At 58.1% G+C, this 18546-nt stretch overlaps 1 protein-coding gene across 1 annotated transcript in view; it reads right to left on the reverse strand.

The window, feature by feature from the left end:
• Nucleotides 1-6423: 6423 nt before the first annotated feature.
• Nucleotides 6424-18546, reverse strand: part of LOC147086356 (OTU domain-containing protein 7B-like) — a 32941-nt gene continuing 20818 nt past the window's right edge. The window contains exon 5 of the mRNA XM_085978418.1: nt 6424-13137. Coding sequence (XP_085834544.1) covers nt 11830-13137 — 1308 coding nt within the window. The 3' untranslated portion in view covers nt 6424-11829. The remainder of the gene's footprint in view (nt 13138-18546) is intronic.

An 18546-nucleotide genomic window follows, 5' to 3' on the forward strand; every position in this document is an offset into this window, starting at 1 on the left:
GGTACATCTTATGTTGCCAAAGCATCAAAATACATTTATGGTTGAACACATAAACACAGTTCTATTCATACAGTGTATAAACAGGTATATCCCTGAGTGTATAAATATACAGTCGCATTATTTATATATACTCTTTTCTTATTTTACTGGTTGTCCCTCTGTTCATGGCAGGCTGTAACATAGTGTGCCGCCAGTGTTATACAGCTTCTCTCCTCCCCCAGTAGGTATGGGAGTTTTTGGTTGTCATTCAGGTTTCTGAATTCAGGGCATATTTGTGAGAATTTTTGGTAGAAATTCTCCCTGATGTCCTGATATTGTCCACAGGCTGTGAGGAAGTGCATCTCTGTCTCCACTACTCCCTGACTGCAGTGAGAGCATATCCTGTCCTCTCTTGGCAGCCTGGTCTGCCTGTGTCTGCCTTTTTCCATCGCTAGGCTATGTTCGCTAAGTCTGTACCTTGTCAAGGTTCTTCTCAGTTTGTTATCCTTTACCATGGTCAGGTAATCAGCTATGTTGTATTGTCTGTTTAGGGCCAGGTAGCAATTGAGTTTGCTTTGGGGTTTTGTTGTTTCTGCCCAATAGGTCAGATATTTTTCCTTTTGCTTATCGACGATTGTGTTGGGTCGAATTCTTTGTGTTACGCTGTCACTGTCCTGGGGCTGGTTATTGTTAGTAGTTACTTCGCTGAGTCCCAGGACTAGTTGACTGAGGGTATTCTTCTTTATGGTCAGCTCTTGGCATTTCAGGGCGTGGTAGTGATAGCATTGGGGGTTGCTCATTTGTAGGTGATTCCAAAATTTGGTGGCTCTTTTTTGGATAGTGATTATTAATGGATATTGGCCTAGTTCCGCCCTGCATGCATTGTTTACTGTTTTCCTTTGAGTCCGGAGGATACTTTTACAGAATTCTGCATGTAGGATCTCAATTGGGTGTCTCTCTCTCTCTCCCCCCCCCACTCTCTCTGTCTCTCTCTCTGTCTCTCTCTCCCTCTCTCCTCCCTCTCCCTCTCCTTCCCTCTCTCTCCCCCCCTCGCTCCCTCTCTCCCCTCTCTCTCTCTCCCCCACTCTCTCTCTCTCCCCTCCTCTCTCTCTCTCTCCCCCTCTCTCTCTGCTCTCTCTCTCCCTCTCCTTCCCTCCCTCGCTCTCTCTCTCTGTCTCTCTCCTCCCCCCCCCCCCCTTCCCCTTCTCTCTCTCCCCGGAATGCGCTGCAGGATCCCCGGACGGGCCGGGGTCGGCTCTGCCCGGGAGCCCCGGGAAACTCTTACCTTCTCTCCGGCCGCTGCCCCGCTCCTCGGCCGCCGATGATTCGCCGAATCTCGGCCGCTCCGCCGTCGCTTCCCCGCCAGAATGTCGGGAATCTCAGGAATTCCGTCTCCGGGGAAACTGCGGAGAAACTGCTCGGGAATTTCCTGCAACTTCATCCCCGGCCAAGTGACTCCCTCCCGGGACCGGCTCCCCCCGAGATTCCGCCGCCTGGGTCCCAGCCCGAAATTCACAGCAAACAGCAACTGGCCAAAGTCCGGGGAGGCGATCCCGGCTCCCTTTAAACGATCCGCTCCGCTCCCCACTTGTTGGCTGCCAGTTCCTTCGCCCCCTCCATCCCAATGTCCCAGCATCAGAGCCCAGGAATTTCTCAAACCCTGAGCCGCCTCCTCCCACCACACAGAGCCAGGACTGGGCTCAGAGTGAGTGAATGGCAGAAGTCACAACACCAGGTTATAGTCCAACAGCTTTATTTGAAATCACAAGCTTTCAGAGCGCTGCTCCTTCTTCAGGTGAAGTGGAGAGATGCATATAGACACAGCATATATAGTCAGAGAATAATGTCAGATGATTACAGGTAATCTTTTTAACTGCCATTTATCACACCTCGGCAGTAAATGGCAGTTAGAAAGATTACCTGTAATCATCTGACATTATTCTCTGACTATATATGCTGTGTCTATATGCATCTCTCCACTTCACCCGACGAAGGAACAGCGATCCGAAAGCTTGTGATTTCAAATAAAACTGTTGGACTATAACCTGGTGTTGTGTGACTTCTTACAGAGAGAGTGGACATAGAAACACAGAAAACTAGGAGCAGGAGTCTGCAATATGATCATGGCTGATCCTCTATCTCAATACCATATTCCCACTCTCTCCCCATACCCCTTAACATAGAAACATAGAAGATAGGAGCAGGAGTAGGCCATTCGGCCCCTCGAGCCTGCTCCGCCATTCAATATGATCATGGCTGATCCTCTATCTCAATACCATATTCCCGCTCTCTCCCTATGCCCCTTGATGCCTTTTGTGTCTAGAAATCTATCGATCTCCTTCTTCAATATATTCAGTGACTTGGCCTCCACAGCCTTCTGTGGTAGAGAATTCCACAGGTTCAACACCCTCTGAGTGAAGACATTTCTCCTCATCTCAGTCCTAAATGTCCTACCCCGTATCCTGAGACTGTGACCCCCTCGTTCTAGACCCCCCCAGCCAGGGGAAACATCCTCCCTGCATCCAGTCTGTCTAGCCGTGTCAGAATTTTAGACGTTTCAATGAGATCCCCTCTCATTCTTCTAAACTCTAGTGAATACAGGCCTAGTCGACCCAATCTCTCCGCATACGACAGACCTGCCATCCCAGGAATCAGTCTGGTGAACCTTCGCTGCACTCCCTCTATGGCAAGTATATCCTTTCTTAGGTAAGGAGACCAAAGCTGCACTCCAGGTGTGGTCTCACCAAGGCCCTGTATAACTGTAGTAAGACATCCTTGCTCTTGTACACAGACTAGATGCAGGAAGGATGTTCCCGATGGTCGGGGAGTCCAGAACCAGGGGTCACAGTCTAAGGATAAGGGGTAAGCTATTTAGGACAGAGATGAGGAGGAATTTCTTCACCCAGAGAGTGGTGAACCTGTGGAATTCTCTACCACAGAAGGCAGTTGAGGCCAATTCATTAAATATCTTCAAGAAGGAGTTGGATATATTTCTTAAGGCTAAAGGGATCAAGGGATATGGGGAGAAAGCAGGGACAGGGTACTGAATTTGGATGATCAGCCATGATCGCATTGAATGGCGGAGCAGGCTCGAGGGGCCGAATGGCCGACTCCTGCTCCTATGTTTCTATGTTTACACAGTGAGTGACCGGTTACAGAGAGAGTGGACAGTGAGTGACCACATTATGTTATGGGATTGATGGGGAGACTCCACTTTAATCATCTATTGGGCCCATTGGAGTTTCCTCCTTCAGCACAATGCTGGATCAGGAAGGGATGATCTAGCCCGGGGAGGGCTGCACATTATTCCATGCTGGATCAGGAAGGGATGATCTAGCCCAGGGAGGACTGCACATTATTCAATGCTGGATCAGGAAGGGATGATCTAGCCCAGGGAGGACTGCACATTATTCAATGCTGGATCAGGAAGGGATGATCCAGCCCAGGGAGGGCTGCACATTATTCTATGCTGGATCAGGAAGGGATGATCTAGCCCGGGGAGGGCTGCACATTATTCCATGCTGGATCAGGAAGGGATGATCTAGCCCAGGGAGGACTGCACATTATTCTATGCTGGATCAGGAAGGGATGATCTAGCCCAGGGAGGACTGCACATTATTCAATGCTGGATCAGGAAGGGATGATCCAGCCCGGGGAGGACTGCACATTATTCCATGCTGGATCAGGAAGGGATGATCTAGCCCGGGGAGGACTGCACATTATTCCATGCTGGATCAGGAAGGGATGATCTAGCCCAGGGAGGACTGCACATTATTCCATGCTGGATCAGGAAGGGATGATCTAGCCCAGGGAGGACTGCACATTATTCAATGCTGGATCAGGAAGGGATGATCCAGCCCAGGGAGGACTGCACATTATTCCATGCTGGATCAGGAAGGGATGATCTAGCCCGGGGAGGACTGCACATTATTCCATGCTGGATCAGGAAGGGATGATCTAGCCCAGGGAGGACTGCACATTATTCCATGCTGGATCAGGAAGGGATGATCTAACCCAGGGAGGACTGCACATTATTCAATGCTGGATCAGGAAGGGATGATCTAGCCCAGGGAGAACTGCACATTATTCAATGCTGGATCAGGAAGGGATGATCTAGCCCAGGGAGAACTGCACATTATTCAATACTGGATCAGGAAGGGATGATCTAGCCCAGGGAGGACTGCACATTATTCCATGCTGGATCAGGAAGGGATGACCTAGCCCAGGGAGGGCTGCACATTATTCCATGCTGGATCAGGAAGGGATGATCTAGCCCGGGGAGGGCTGCACATTATTCCATGCTGGATCAGGAAGGGATGATCTAGCCCAGGGAGGGCTGCACATTATTCCATGCTGGATCAGGAAGGGATGATCCAGCCCAGGGTGCACATTTTTTCTAAACAGTCAGGGCTGCAGTATCGGCACTGCTGAGCACCAACCTCGACCAGCTCAGCTGCGCCGCCAGCAGGCGGTGAGCGGCACTGCGGCAGCATGCAATGCCAATGTGTTGGACCTGCAGCCATTGCCACCCCGCCCCCCCACAGGCTGCTCACCCTCTGCCTGTATAAAGGAGCTGCTGCCACCCTGCATCTTAGGGTAACAGAGGAGATTTACCAGGATGGTGCCAGGACTGGAGAACTTCAGCTACGAGGAAAGATTGGAGAGGCTGGGATAACAGAAAATGCTGGAAAAACTCAGCAGGTCAGGCAACATCCGTGGAGAGAGAAATAGAGTCAACGTTTCGGGTCGAAGACCCTTCGTCAGAACTGAGAGCAAAGGCAGGAAATGAAACAAAGGGCAGTTTGGGGGCTGGGAAATGGGGGAGGGGATGAAAGAACAAAAGAGAAGGTTTGTGAGAGGTGAGGAGACATTAAGAGATATTCAAGGCGAGACCAGATGGTAATAGGACAGGTAAAGAGACGAAAGATGGCTCGAGATGAAGTGTGAAATGCGCTGGCAGAGTGAGAGACAGCTGCCGTGTGGGAGAGAGAAGAAAGGAAAAGGCACAAACCAAAAGTGTGGATAAAAAATAAAAATATAATGGGGGCCGAGGTTATGATCTGAAATTGTTGAACTCGATATTGAGTCCAGAAGGCTGTAAAGTGCCTAATCGGAAGATGAGGTGCTGTTCCTCGAGCTTACGCTGAGCTTCCGTGGAACAATGCAAGAGGCCGCGGACGGTGAGGTCCGAGTGGGAATGGGGCGGTGAATTAAAGTGACAGGCGACCGGAAGCTCGGGGTCCCCCTTACGGACTGAACGGAGGTGTTCCGCAAAGTGATCACCCAATCTGCGTTTGGTCTCCCCAATGTAGAGGAGACCGCATCGACCACGTTGGATCGGCTGAGGTTGTTTTCTTTGTAACAGAGGAGGCTGAGGGGAGATTTAATTGAGGTGTATAAAATGATGAGGGGCCGGGATAGAGTGGATAGGAAGGACCGATTTCCCTTAGCAGAAGGGTCACTAACCAGGGGGCAGAGATTTAAAGTAATTGGTTGGAGGTTTTGAGGGGATTTGAGAACTTTTTTCACCCAGAGAGTGGTTGGGGGTCTGGAACTCATTGCCTGAAAGGGTGGTCGAGGCAGAGACCCTCATCGCATTTAAAAAGTACTTGGATATTCACTTGAAGCACCGTAACCCACAGGGCTACGCACCAAGAGCTGGAAATTGGGATTAGGCTGGCTCGCTCTTTGTCGGCCGGCACGGACACGATGGGCCGATCAGCCTCCTTCTGTGCCATAAATTTCTATGATTCGATACTGAAGTCCTCATTGCCCACTCTTGGTCAGACCATTTCGCACAAGCTATTCCTCCCCCCACACCCCGAGGGCACTGTCCCACTGGGCTGGGACCTCCACGTACCCTCGGCTTCCCTCCCCCTCCACCCCGAGGGTACTGTCCCACTGGGCTGGGACCTCCACGTACCCTCGGCTTCCCTCCCCCTCCACCCCGAGGGTACTGTCCCACTGGGCTGGAACCTACACGTACCCTCGGCTTCCCTCCCCCTCCACCCCAAGGGCACTGTTCACCTGTGAGCCAAGGCTGGCAGTGTCAGGGAAGGCTTCCCCTGCCCTCATGCACTGGATCAGCAGTAACACCGACTGATCTTCCACCTGCTATCCTGGGATCTTCCTGCTCTATAAGGCTCAGGCCCGCAATGGCAGGGTGGTGGGGGTGCCTTTAGGCATTAGGTGCTGCTTCCATCGCTTCATGTAATTCCCCAGCTGATGCTCAGTCCCACTCCTGAACATTTAAAGGGAGAGGGATAAACATTTGAGGAATATTGAAGGGGAGGGGGTCTGGGTAACTGAGCTGGTATAGATACTGAGAACCTCCTGTCCCGTCAATTGTTGCTGATTCTATAAACCCCGTGACCTGCTGCACTGTGGCAGAGAGATTTCCCCCCAGCCTCCTTCACAAACAGAATTGAGAAACGAAAGCGCAGCTTTATTCATTTTTCAGTTTATTCCAAAAATACTGTGAATAAAGAAATGTTCTATGTTCTGTACATTCTAACTCTAACACACAGCATTGAAAATTTACAGAAAGTCATGAGTGTGTTGCACACTGGACCGTCGAACCCTCTCCGAGATAAACATAATGCTGGTGGTTCTCAGTCACCTCCACGGGGGGTGGGGGGAGGGGAATGGAAACTTCTGGAAGGGTCTGGCTGCCCGTGTGAGATTTTAAAAATTATTAACTTTGTACAGTGACAATTTACAGTTCTCATCATCAAGGCAACAGGATTCGGACCCCCAGAGTTCAATGGTAATTACTGGGCCCCCCATACTGCAGATTGTGGAGAGATTGGGGGACAAGCGACAGCTGCAATCTGTGTCCTTCAATCTCACTCTCTGGCTCTCACTGTCAGTGTTCCATCTCTTCCCAATTCTACCCGCACTCTATATTAAAAATAACATTCAACGCTTCTAAATGCAGAAGTAGCGAGGAAAGGAGAACTCGCGCAAGACATCTCGCTCCCGCTATTTCTGTTAGTCAATGGTCTCTCCTTCCCCTTCACCCGTCCCAGCAGACGCCTCTGTGGAAGCTGAGCTGTCCCCGCAGATCCTGTCCTTCCCGAGAAATCTAAAGGGTGGGAGCGGAGGGTCTGTGTCTAGTTCAAGTCTGCACCTTCCGCACTCGGCACCAGCACCAGAGGAGCTGGAGTTAGTGAGCTCAGCCCCCCCCACCGACACCCCCAGAGTACAGCCAAGTTCCCCTTTCACAGGGGCATGTGCTGGAGAAGCTGATACACAGACGTGGGCACAAGATGTGGACTGGCATGGCTTGCTGAGACCCACACGTGCTGCTGTGTGCCCAGTTCCTCACTTGCTCTGTCAGTGGCACCGGGTAATGCCCCTGACAGTGGCTCAGTCTCCAACCCAGGGGCTCAGTTAAAATAACAACAAACTGCCTTTATATAGCACTTTCAATGTAGCAAAAGTCCCAGTTAGTGTCTGACGGAGAGTGGGGTGTAAGGGTTAGCGTTATAGTGATGGTGGGGTGTAAGGGTTAGCGTTATAGTGAGGGTGGGGTGTAAGGGTTAGCGTTATAGTGAGGGTGGGGTGTAAGGGTTAGTGTTATAGTGAGGGTGGGTGTAAGGGTTAGCGTTATAGTGAGGGTGGGGTGTAAGGGTTAGTGTTATAGTGAGGGTGGGGTGTAAGGGTTAGTGTTATAGTGAGGGTGGGGTGTAAGGGTTAGCGTTATAGTGAGGGTGGGGTGTAAGGGTTAGTGTTATAGTGAGGGTGGGGTGTAAGGGTTAGTGTTATAGTGAGGGTGGGGTGTAAGGGTTAGCGTTATAGTGAGGGTGGGGTGTAAGGGTTAGTGTTATAGTGAGGGTGGGGTGTAAGGGTTAGTGTTATAGTGAGGGTGGGGTGTAAGGGTTAGTGTTATAGTGAGGGTGGGGTGTAAGGGTTAGCATTATAGTGAGGGTGGGGTGTAAGGGTTAGCATTATAGTGAGGGTGGGGTGTAAGGGTTAGCGTTATAGTGAGGGTGGGGTGTAAGGGTTAGTGTTATAGTGAGGGTGGGGTGTAAGGGTTAGTGTTATAGTGAGGGTGGGGTGTAAGGGTTAGTGTTATAGTGAGGGTGGGGTGTAAGGGTTCGTGTTATAGTGAGGGTGGGGTGTAAGGGTTCGTGTTATAGTGAGGGTGGGGTGTAAGGGTTAGTGTTATAGTGAGGGTGGGGTGTAAGGGTTAGTGTTATAGTGAGGGTGGGGTGTAAGGGTTAGCGTTATAGTGAGGGTGGGGTGTAAGGGTTAGCGTTATAGTGAGGGTGGGGTGTAAGGGTTAGTGTTATAGTGAGGGTGGGGTGTAAGGGTTAGTGTTATAGTGAGGGTGGGGTGTAAGGGTTAGTGTTATAGTGAGGGTGGGGAGTATTTGAGGGGCTGAGTGGCCTCCCCCTTTCCCTACATTGAATGCTAAGACCGGGGTACAGAGTGCAGAGTCCCTGCTCCCCCTTTAACCTACATTGGGGTCGCCCTCACCCCTCGCCACCAGACCCCAAGAGCTCTCTAACGGGAGGGAATGTGCCCGAGGGAAGGCCCCCACATCATCGATAGAGATGGCGGGAGGGAACGCTCGCCTCTCCAAACCCCCCCACCACAGACTGAGGGAACGCTCCTGACAGTGTGGCGCTCCCTCAGAACCGCCCCTCCGACAGTGCAGCGCTCCCTCAGTACTGGCTCTCCGACAGTGCGGCGCTCCCTCAGTACTGCCCCTCCGACAGTGCGGTGCTCCCTCAGTACTGCCCCTCCGACAGTGCAGCGCTCCCTCAGTACTGCCCCTCCGACAGTGTGGTGCTCCCTCAGTACTGCCCCTCCGACAGTGCGGCGCTCCCTCAGTACCGCCCCTCCGACAATGCGGCGCTCCCTCAGTACCGCCCCTCCGACAGTGCGGCGCTCCCTCAGTACCGCCCCTCCGACAGTGCGGCGCTCCCTCAGTACCGCCCCTCCGACAGTGCGGCGCTCCCTCAGTACTGCCCCTCCGACAGTGCGGCGCTCCCTCAGTACCGCCCCTCCGACAGTGCGGCGCTCCCTCAGTACCGCCCCTCCGACAGTGCGGCGCTCCCTCAGTACCGCCCCTCCGACAGTGCGGCGCTCCCTCAGTACTGCACTGGGAGCGTCAACCTGGATTATGGGCTCAAGACTGTGGAGTGGAATTTGAACCCACGATCTTCTGACTCCGAGGCGAGCGTGCTACCCACTGAGCCACGCTGACACCAAATCTAAATGCTTTAATAGCTGCAATTTATTCTAACAAAATAACTGGAAAGCAGTTTATTTTTCTGTGCAATTAACAAGCCCTTAATGAAAGTGCATTTTGTTAAATCGCATGTTTCAGTGCCCCTTGAACCTGGGATTTTAAGAGCAGGCAGTTAATTGTGGAGGAGAGGGACTAGTGCGTCTTTTTGTTAAAATGGGATTTAATCGGATATATTCCTAAAATCCCATGGCCTTTGGTGGCGGGAGTCAGTGACAGCAGGTACAAGGACAACAGAGCTCTCAGTAGACAGCCTGTGCGGAGCGGGAAATGCTGGAATCTCACTGGGAACTCTTGGATCTGGGAACGCTGGCTCATCTGCTGTTGACAATTTCTCAAAGCCCCAAACCCCACCCCCCATTAAAATGAACCACCTCTTACCCAATACCGACTCCAACACGAACTCATCAGGGGGGAACTGCGCTGTTCACTGCCTGTAATGAGCGAGTACGGAGGGAGGGGAATCTGCTCACTCCAACCGCCGGGCACTTGACATTTCCCCCACAGTGCAGCGGGTACGCGGCCGTCAGTTTTTGGAATGGCTCGGACTGCGAGCGTGAGTCGAACTGTAATCTGAGCGATAGTTCTCTTCACGCCAGTCACCACGGGATCACAAACACGGGACTGTCACCATGCTGCAACATGGAGAGCAGAAGCTGCCTACACAACGCAGAATGTCTCTCATCGGCCGCGCCCTGCAATCTCCCCGACCGCTGCAACCTCCTCCCTGCACAGTGTCCCGCTCGCACTGTCGAGGGATGGAGTGTCCCGCTCGCACTGTCGAGGGATGGAGTGTCCCGCTCGCACTGTCGAGGGATGGAGTGTCCCGCTCGCACTGTCGAGGGATGGAGTGTCCCGCTCGCACTGTCGAGGGATGGAGTGTCCCGCTCGCACTGTCGAGGGATGGAGTGTCCCGCTCGCACTGTCGAGGGATGGAGTGTCCCGCTCGCACTGTCGAGGGATGGAGTGTCCCGCTCGCACTGTCGAGGGATGGAGTGTCCCGCTCGCACTGTCGAGGGATGGAGTGTCCCGCTCGCACTGTCGAGGGATGGAGTGTCCCGCTCGCACTGTCGAGGGATGGAGTGTCCCGCTCGCACTGTCGAGGGATGGAGTGTCCCGCTCGCACTGTCGAGGGATGGAGTGTCCCGCTCGCACTGTCGAGGGATGGAGTGTCACGCTCGCACTGTCGAGGGATGGAGTGTCACGCTCGCACTGTCGTCGGATGGAGTGTCACGCTCGCACTGTCGTGGGATGGAGTGTCAGGCTCGCACTGTCGAGGGATGGAGTGTCACGCTCGCACTGTCGTCGGATGGAGTGTCACGCTCGCACTGTCGAGGGATGGAGTGTCACGCTCGCACTGTCGTCCGATGGAGTGTCACGCTCGCACTGTCGTGGGATGGAGTGTCACGCTCGCACTGTCGTGGGATGGAGTGTCAGGCTCGCACTGTCGTCCGATGGAGTGTCAGGCTCGCACTGTCGTGGGATGGAGTGTCACGCTCGCACTGTCGTCCGATGGAGTGTCACGCTCGCACTGTCGTGGGATGGAGTGTCAGGCTCGCACTGTCGTGGGATGGAGTGTCAGGCTCGCACTGTCGTCCGATGGAGTGTCAGGCTCGCACTGTCGTCCGATGGAGTGTCAGGCTCGCACTGTCGTCCGATGGAGTGTCACGCTCGCACTGTCGAGGGATGGAGTGTCATGCTCGCACTATCGTGGGATGGAGTGTCACGCTCGCACTATCGTGGGATGGAGTGCCACGCTCGCACTATCGGATGGACTGTCACTCTCGCACAATCGTCGGATGGAATGTTAAGCTTGCACTATTATTGTAACCCCCTTGCACACCTCGATCACATGCAGGCGTGTCCGATCATCAGGCAGGCTGGGCTCCTGTGCTCTCCTCCACCTGTGGCCTTGGGCTCGCAGTCTAACCCGCCGCCCCACAGCAGCAATGACATGTGGAACACCGCCCCCCCGCCCCACGCAGAGGTTCCCGACGGGCATGTGGGAGCACAGTCCAAGGGAGCGTGTGGCGGGTCAGTTAAAGGCTGCATTCAGGGTGTCTACGGACTCTAGGGGTTCGTCGGACAGCCTGTTTTAAGGAAGTGGGGAGCTCCTCCCGAGATGGGTCTCTTGCCCCTCTCCCGCTGGTTATTCAGGAGCTGGGGTTCCCAGTGGTCAGGGAGGGGGGAGTTGAGGGGGGTGCTGTGGGTAGTAACGCTTCCTGCGGAGTGGTTGGGAGGGAGACGATTGGAGTAAAACAGTAACAGCCTCCCTCTTGCGCGTCACATACGACACTCGGTAAACCCAAAACAACAATCAACATCTCCGGAAAAAAATATATAGAGGTCGGGGTGGGGGGGGATGCGGGAAGGAGACAATTTAAAAAAAAAGATAAAAGTTGGGAAACTTGTACTTTCTCCTGGTACGGACTCTCCCGAGGCCAGACCTCACTACGGCCTCGACCTTTGACACCGTGCTGGCTGTTGGGACATCCTCCTCCGCCCTTTACCCACAGGCGCGGCAGTTATTGCATCTCCCGTCTCGTGACGCCCCCGCCCCTCGGAGGCAGAGCTGCAGGAATAACGCGGCGAGCTCAGAACTTGTGCGACGGGGGCTCCCGGTCTCTCTTCTTCAGCTCTTCCTTGTAGCAGCACGAGCAGTAGTTCCCCGTCTCCGGGTGCCCGTAGAAATTGCAGTTAGTCTGGCGGCACCGGGTCTGCTGGACGGAGTAGAAGGGCCGGCTGCCCTTGCCGGGGTCCTGGGCCGCCTCGGGCCCCGGGCAGTCCGACTGCTCCGTGAAACCGTTGCTGAAACTGTGGTAGGAGCTGTTGCAGGAGGAAGTGGGGTAGTCGGGGGGCTCGTCGGTCTCGGTGGGGGGCGCGTGGCGCGAGGAGTGGGCGGGGCTGCCCGCGGTGGGGGGGTGTCCTTGCCCGCAGTGCCGGGGCAGCGTGGCGTAGGAAGGCAGGCCACTGTAGGAGCCTCCGGCCACCTGCCGCCTGGTTTCCTGGTAGCTGGGTGGCTGGGAGTTGAAGTCGGAGGTCACCAGGCTGGGCCGCGGGATGGTTAACACGCCGGTGAAGGGAGGGTCGTGGTAGGCGGATAGCTTGGCGGCGAGGGACTGCGGGGCGCTCTGGCTGCCGTAGCTCAGGGCCGGGGGGCTGTACGGGTTCACCGGCAGCTCGCTCGGAGAGTCCTCGGCCAGTCGCTCCTGGGAGTCGAACCTTGCTGGAGCCGGGAGGTCCTGATCGGCCTTGTTCGCCGCGCTGCCGTTGGCCGGCCCCTTCTTCCCCGCCTCCTTCTGCTCCTGCTCGGCGAAGAACCGCTCCTCGGCGTCACTCAGGTAGCGCTGGATCATCTCCTCCTGGTAAGGGTGCCGGTGGCTGGTGGTGAGCAGCCCGGTGAAGATAAACTTCCGCTCCCCCTGCATTGCCGCCCGCAGGATGCTGAGGCTCAGCTTGACGTCGTTGCTGTACTTGTAGGGGTCGGTGGGCTGCGACTTTGCCAGGGTGCCCACGGGCCTGTCTCCCGGCGAGGTGCTCTCCGCCACGCTGCTCTCTCTGCTGCCTTTCTGCGACTTCAAGGGCGCCTTCTTCCGGTTCTTCTCCAAGGTGCCGTTCTGCCCGTTGGCCCTGCTGCCCTTGCTGTGGATGAAGCCCATGTTCTTCTTGAGCTTGCTGCCCAGGCTCTTGCCGAAGCTGCCCAGTTTATTGGCCACCGACTCCGCCCTCCTCTTCTCCTTGTCCTTGTCCTTCTTGGATTTCTCCTTGCCGCTGGCCTTGCCGCTGTTGCCGTTGGAGCTGCTGCACACCGACTCCTTGTCCGATTCCCCGGACTCGGCCACCGAGCGAGTGTCGTCCCCTCCGGAGGCGCTGGGAGATTCGGGCTGGGCCAGAGGGGCCTGCTGCAAGAGAATCACAACTTGGTCAGAGCGAGTCACCGACTCCCCGACACTCCCACCACAGCCCGGTCAGAGCGAGTCACCGACTCCCCGACACTCCCACCACAGCCCAGAGCGAGTCACCGACTCCCCGACACTCCCACCACAGCCCGGTCAGAGCGAGTCACCGACTCCCCGACACTCCCACCACAGCCCAGTCAGAGCGAGTCACCGACTCCCCGACACTCCCACCACAGCCCAGAGCGAGTCACCGACTCCCCGACACTCCCACCACAGCCCGGTCAGAGCGAGTCACCGACTCCCCGACACTCTCACCACAGCCCAGAGCGAGTCACCGACTCCCCGACACTCCCACCACAGCCCAGTCAGAGCGAGTCACCGACTCCCCGACACTCCCACCACAGCCCGGTCAGAGCGAGTCACCGACTCCCCGACACTCCCACCACAGCCCAGAGCGAGTCACCGACTCCCCGACACTCCCACCACAGCCCAGTCAGAGCGAGTCACCGACTCCCCGACACTCCCACCACAGCCCAGAGCGAGTCACCGACTCCCCGACACTCCCACCACAGCCCAGTCAGAGCGAGTCACCGACTCCCCGACACTCCCACCACAGCGAGTCACCGACTCCCCGACACTCCCACCACAGCCCAGTCAGAGCGAGTCACCGACTCCCCGACACTCCCACCACAGCCCAGAGCAAGTCACCGACTCCCCGACACTCCCACCACAGCCCGGTCAGAGCGAGTCACCGACTCCCCGACACTCCCACCACAGCCCAGTCAGAGCGAGTCACCGACTCCCCGACACTCCCACCACAGCCCAGTCAGAGCGAGTCACCGACTCCCCGACACTCCCACCACAGCCCAGAGCGAGTCACCGACTCCCCGACACTCCCACCACAGCCCAGTCAGAGCGAGTCACCGACTCCCCGACACTCCCACCACAGCCCAGTCAGAGCGAGTCACCGACTCCGACACTCCCACCACAGCCCAGTCAGAGCGAGTCACCGACTCCCCGACACTCCCACCACAGCCCAGAGCGAGTCACCGACTCCCCGACACTCCCACCACAGCCCAGTCAGAGCGAGTCACCGACTCCCCGACACTCCCACCACAGCCCAGAGCGAGTCACCGACTCCCCGACACTCCCACCACAGCCCAGTCAGAGCGAGTCACCGACTCCCCGACACTCCCACCACAGCCCAGTCAGAGCGAGTCACCGACTCCGACACTCCCACCACAGCCCAGAGCGAGTCACCGACTCCCTGACACTCCCACCACAGCCCAGAGCGAGTCACCGACACCCCGACACTCCCACCACAGCCCAGTCAGAGCGAGTCACCGACTCCCCGACACTCCCACCACAGCCCAGTCAGAGCGAGTCACCGACTCCCCGACACTCCCACCACAGCCCAGTCAGAGCGAGTCACCGACTCCCCGACACTCCCACCACAGCCCGGTCAGAGCGAGTCACCGACTCCCCGACACTCCCACCACAGCCCAGTCAGAGCGAGTCACCGACTCCCCGACACTCCCACCACAGCCCAGTCAGAGCGAGTCACCGACTCCCCGACACTCCCACAGCGAGTCACCAACTCCCCGACACTCCCACCACAGCCCAGAGCGAGTCACCGACTCCCCGACACTCCCACCACAGCCCGGTCAGAGCGAGTCACCGACTCCCCGACACTCCCACCACAGCCCGGTCAGAGCGAGTCACCGACTCCCCGACACTCCCACCACAGCCCAGTCAGAGCGAGTCACCGACTCCCCGACACTCTCACCACAGCCCGGTCGGAGCGAGTCACCGACTCCCCGACACTCCCACCACAGCCCAGTCAGAGCGAGTCACCGACTCCCCGACACTCCCACCACAGCCCAGAGCGAGTCACCGACTCCCCGACACTCCCACCACAGCCCAGAGCGAGTCACCGACTCCCCGACACTCCCACCACAGCCCAGTCAGAGCGAGTCACCGACTCCCCGACACTCCCACCACAGCCCAGTCAGAGCGAGTCACCGACTCCCCGACACTCCCACCACAGCCCGGTCAGAGCGAGTCACCGGCTCCCCGACACTCCCACCACAGCCCAGAACGAGTCACCGACTCCCCGACACTCCCACAGCCCGGTCAGAGCGAGTCACCGACTCCCCGACACTCCCACAGCGAGTCACCGACTCCCCGACACTCCCACCACAGCCCAGAGCGAGTCACCGACTCCCCGACACTCCCACCACAGCCCAGAGCGAGTCACCGACTCCCCGACACTCCCACCACAGCCCAGTCAGAGCGAGTCACCGACTCCGACACTCTCACCACAGCCCAGAGCGAGTCACCGACTCCCCGACACTCCCACCACAGCCCAGTCAGAGCGAGTCACCGACTCCCCGACACTCCCACAGCCCAGAGCAAGTCACCGACTCCCCGACACTCCCACCACAGCCCAGTCAGAGCGAGTCACCGACTCCCCGACACTCCCACCACAGCCCAGAGCGAGTCACCGACTCCCCGACACTCCCACCACAGCCCAGTCAGAGCGAGTCACCGACTCCCCGACACTCCCACCACAGCCCAGAGCGAGTCACCGACTCCCCGACACTCCCACCACAGCCCGGTCAGAGCGAGTCACCGACTCCCCGACACTCTCACCACAGCCCAGAGCGAGTCACCGACTCCCCGACACTCCCACCACAGCCCAGAGCGAGTCACCGACTCCCCGACACTCCCACCACAGCCCGGTCAGAGCGAGTCACCGACTCCCCGACACTCCCACCACAGCCCAGTCAGAGCGAGTCACCGACTCCCCGACACTCCCACCACAGCCCAGAGCGAGTCACCGACTCCCCGACACTCCCACCACAGCCCAGTCAGAGCGAGTCACCGACTCCCCGACACTCCCACCACAGCCCAGTCAGAGCGAGTCACCGACTCCCCGACACTCCCACCACAGCCCAGAGCGAGTCACCGACTCCCCGACACTCCCACCACAGCCCAGTCAGAGCCAGTCACCGACTCCCCGACACTCCCACCACAGCCCAGAGCGAGTCACCGACTCCCCGACACTCCCACCACAGCCCGGTCAGAGCGAGTCACAGACTCCCCGACACTCCCACCACAGCCCAGAGCGAGTCACCGACTCCCCGACACTCCCACCACAGCCCAGTCAGAGCCAGTCACCGACTCCCCGACACTCCCACCACAGCCCAGAGCGAGTCACCGACTCCCCGACACTCCCACCACAGCCCGGTCAGAGCGAGTCACCGACTCCCCGACACTCCCACCACAGCCCACAGCGAGTCACCGACTCCCCGACACTCCCACCACAGCCCAGTCAGAGCGAGTCACCGACTCCCCGACACTCCCACCACAGCCCACAGCGAGTCACCGACTCCCCGACACTCCCACCACAGCCCGGTCAGAGCGAGTCACCGACTCCCCGACACTCCCACCACAGCCCAGAGCGAGTCACCGACTCCCCGACACTCCCACCACAGCCCAGTCAGAGCGAGTCACCGACTCCCCGACACTCCCACCACAGCCCGGTCAGAGCGAGTCACCGACTCCCCGACACTCCCACCACAGCCCAGAGCGAGTCACCGACTCCCCGACACTCCCACCACAGCCCAGTCAGAGCGAGTCACCGACTCCCCGACACTCCCACCACAGCCCAGAGCGAGTCACCGACTCCCCGACACTCCCACCACAGCCCAGTCAGAGCGAGTCACCGACTCCCCGACACTCCCACCACAGCGAGTCACCGACTCCCCGACACTCCCACCACAGCCCAGTCAGAGCGAGTCACCGACTCCCCGACACTCCCACCACAGCCCAGAGCAAGTCACCGACTCCCCGACACTCCCACCACAGCCCGGTCAGAGCGAGTCACCGACTCCCCGACACTCCCACCACAGCCCAGTCAGAGCGAGTCACCGACTCCCCGACACTCCCACCACAGCCCAGTCAGAGCGAGTCACCGACTCCCCGACACTCCCACCACAGCCCAGAGCGAGTCACCGACTCCCCGACACTCCCACCACAGCCCAGTCAGAGCGAGTCACCGACTCCCCGACACTCCCACCACAGCCCAGTCAGAGCGAGTCACCGACTCCGACACTCCCACCACAGCCCAGTCAGAGCGAGTCACCGACTCCCCGACACTCCCACCACAGCCCAGAGCGAGTCACCGACTCCCCGACACTCCCACCACAGCCCAGTCAGAGCGAGTCACCGACTCCCCGACACTCCCACCACAGCCCAGAGCGAGTCACCGACTCCCCGACACTCCCACCACAGCCCAGTCAGAGCGAGTCACCGACTCCCCGACACTCCCACCACAGCCCAGTCAGAGCGAGTCACCGACTCCGACACTCCCACCACAGCCCAGAGCGAGTCACCGACTCCCTGACACTCCCACCACAGCCCAGAGCGAGTCACCGACACCCCGACACTCCCACCACAGCCCAGTCAGAGCGAGTCACCGACTCCCCGACACTCCCACCACAGCCCAGTCAGAGCGAGTCACCGACTCCCCGACACTCCCACCACAGCCCAGTCAGAGCGAGTCACCGACTCCCCGACACTCCCACCACAGCCCGGTCAGAGCGAGTCACCGACTCCCCGACACTCCCACCACAGCCCAGTCAGAGCGAGTCACCGACTCCCCGACACTCCCACCACAGCCCAGTCAGAGCGAGTCACCGACTCCCCGACACTCCCACAGCGAGTCACCAACTCCCCGACACTCCCACCACAGCCCAGAGCGAGTCACCGACTCCCCGACACTCCCACCACAGCCCGGTCAGAGCGAGTCACCGACTCCCCGACACTCCCACCACAGCCCGGTCAGAGCGAGTCACCGACTCCCCGACACTCCCACCACAGCCCAGTCAGAGCGAGTCACCGACTCCCCGACACTCTCACCACAGCCCGGTCGGAGCGAGTCACCGACTCCCCGACACTCCCACCACAGCCCAGTCAGAGCGAGTCACCGACTCCCCGACACTCCCACCACAGCCCAGAGCGAGTCACCGACTCCCCGACACTCCCACCACAGCCCAGAGCGAGTCACCGACTCCCCGACACTCCCACCACAGCCCAGTCAGAGCGAGTCACCGACTCCCCGACACTCCCACCACAGCCCAGTCAGAGCGAGTCACCGACTCCCCGACACTCCCACCACAGCCCGGTCAGAGCGAGTCACCGGCTCCCCGACACTCCCACCACAGCCCAGAGCGAGTCACCGACTCCCCGACACTCCCACAGCCCGGTCAGAGCGAGTCACCGACTCCCCGACACTCCCACAGCGAGTCACCGACTCCCCGACACTCCCACCACAGCCCAGAGCGAGTCACCGACTCCCCGACACTCCCACCACAGCCCAGAGCGAGTCACCGACTCCCCGACACTCCC

This window comes from Somniosus microcephalus, unplaced genomic scaffold (genome assembly GCF_052327205.1).
Source record: "Somniosus microcephalus isolate GS21.2 unplaced genomic scaffold, FLI_Smic_1.0 unresolved_chr7, whole genome shotgun sequence".
Lineage (NCBI taxonomy): Eukaryota > Metazoa > Chordata > Chondrichthyes > Squaliformes > Somniosidae > Somniosus > Somniosus microcephalus.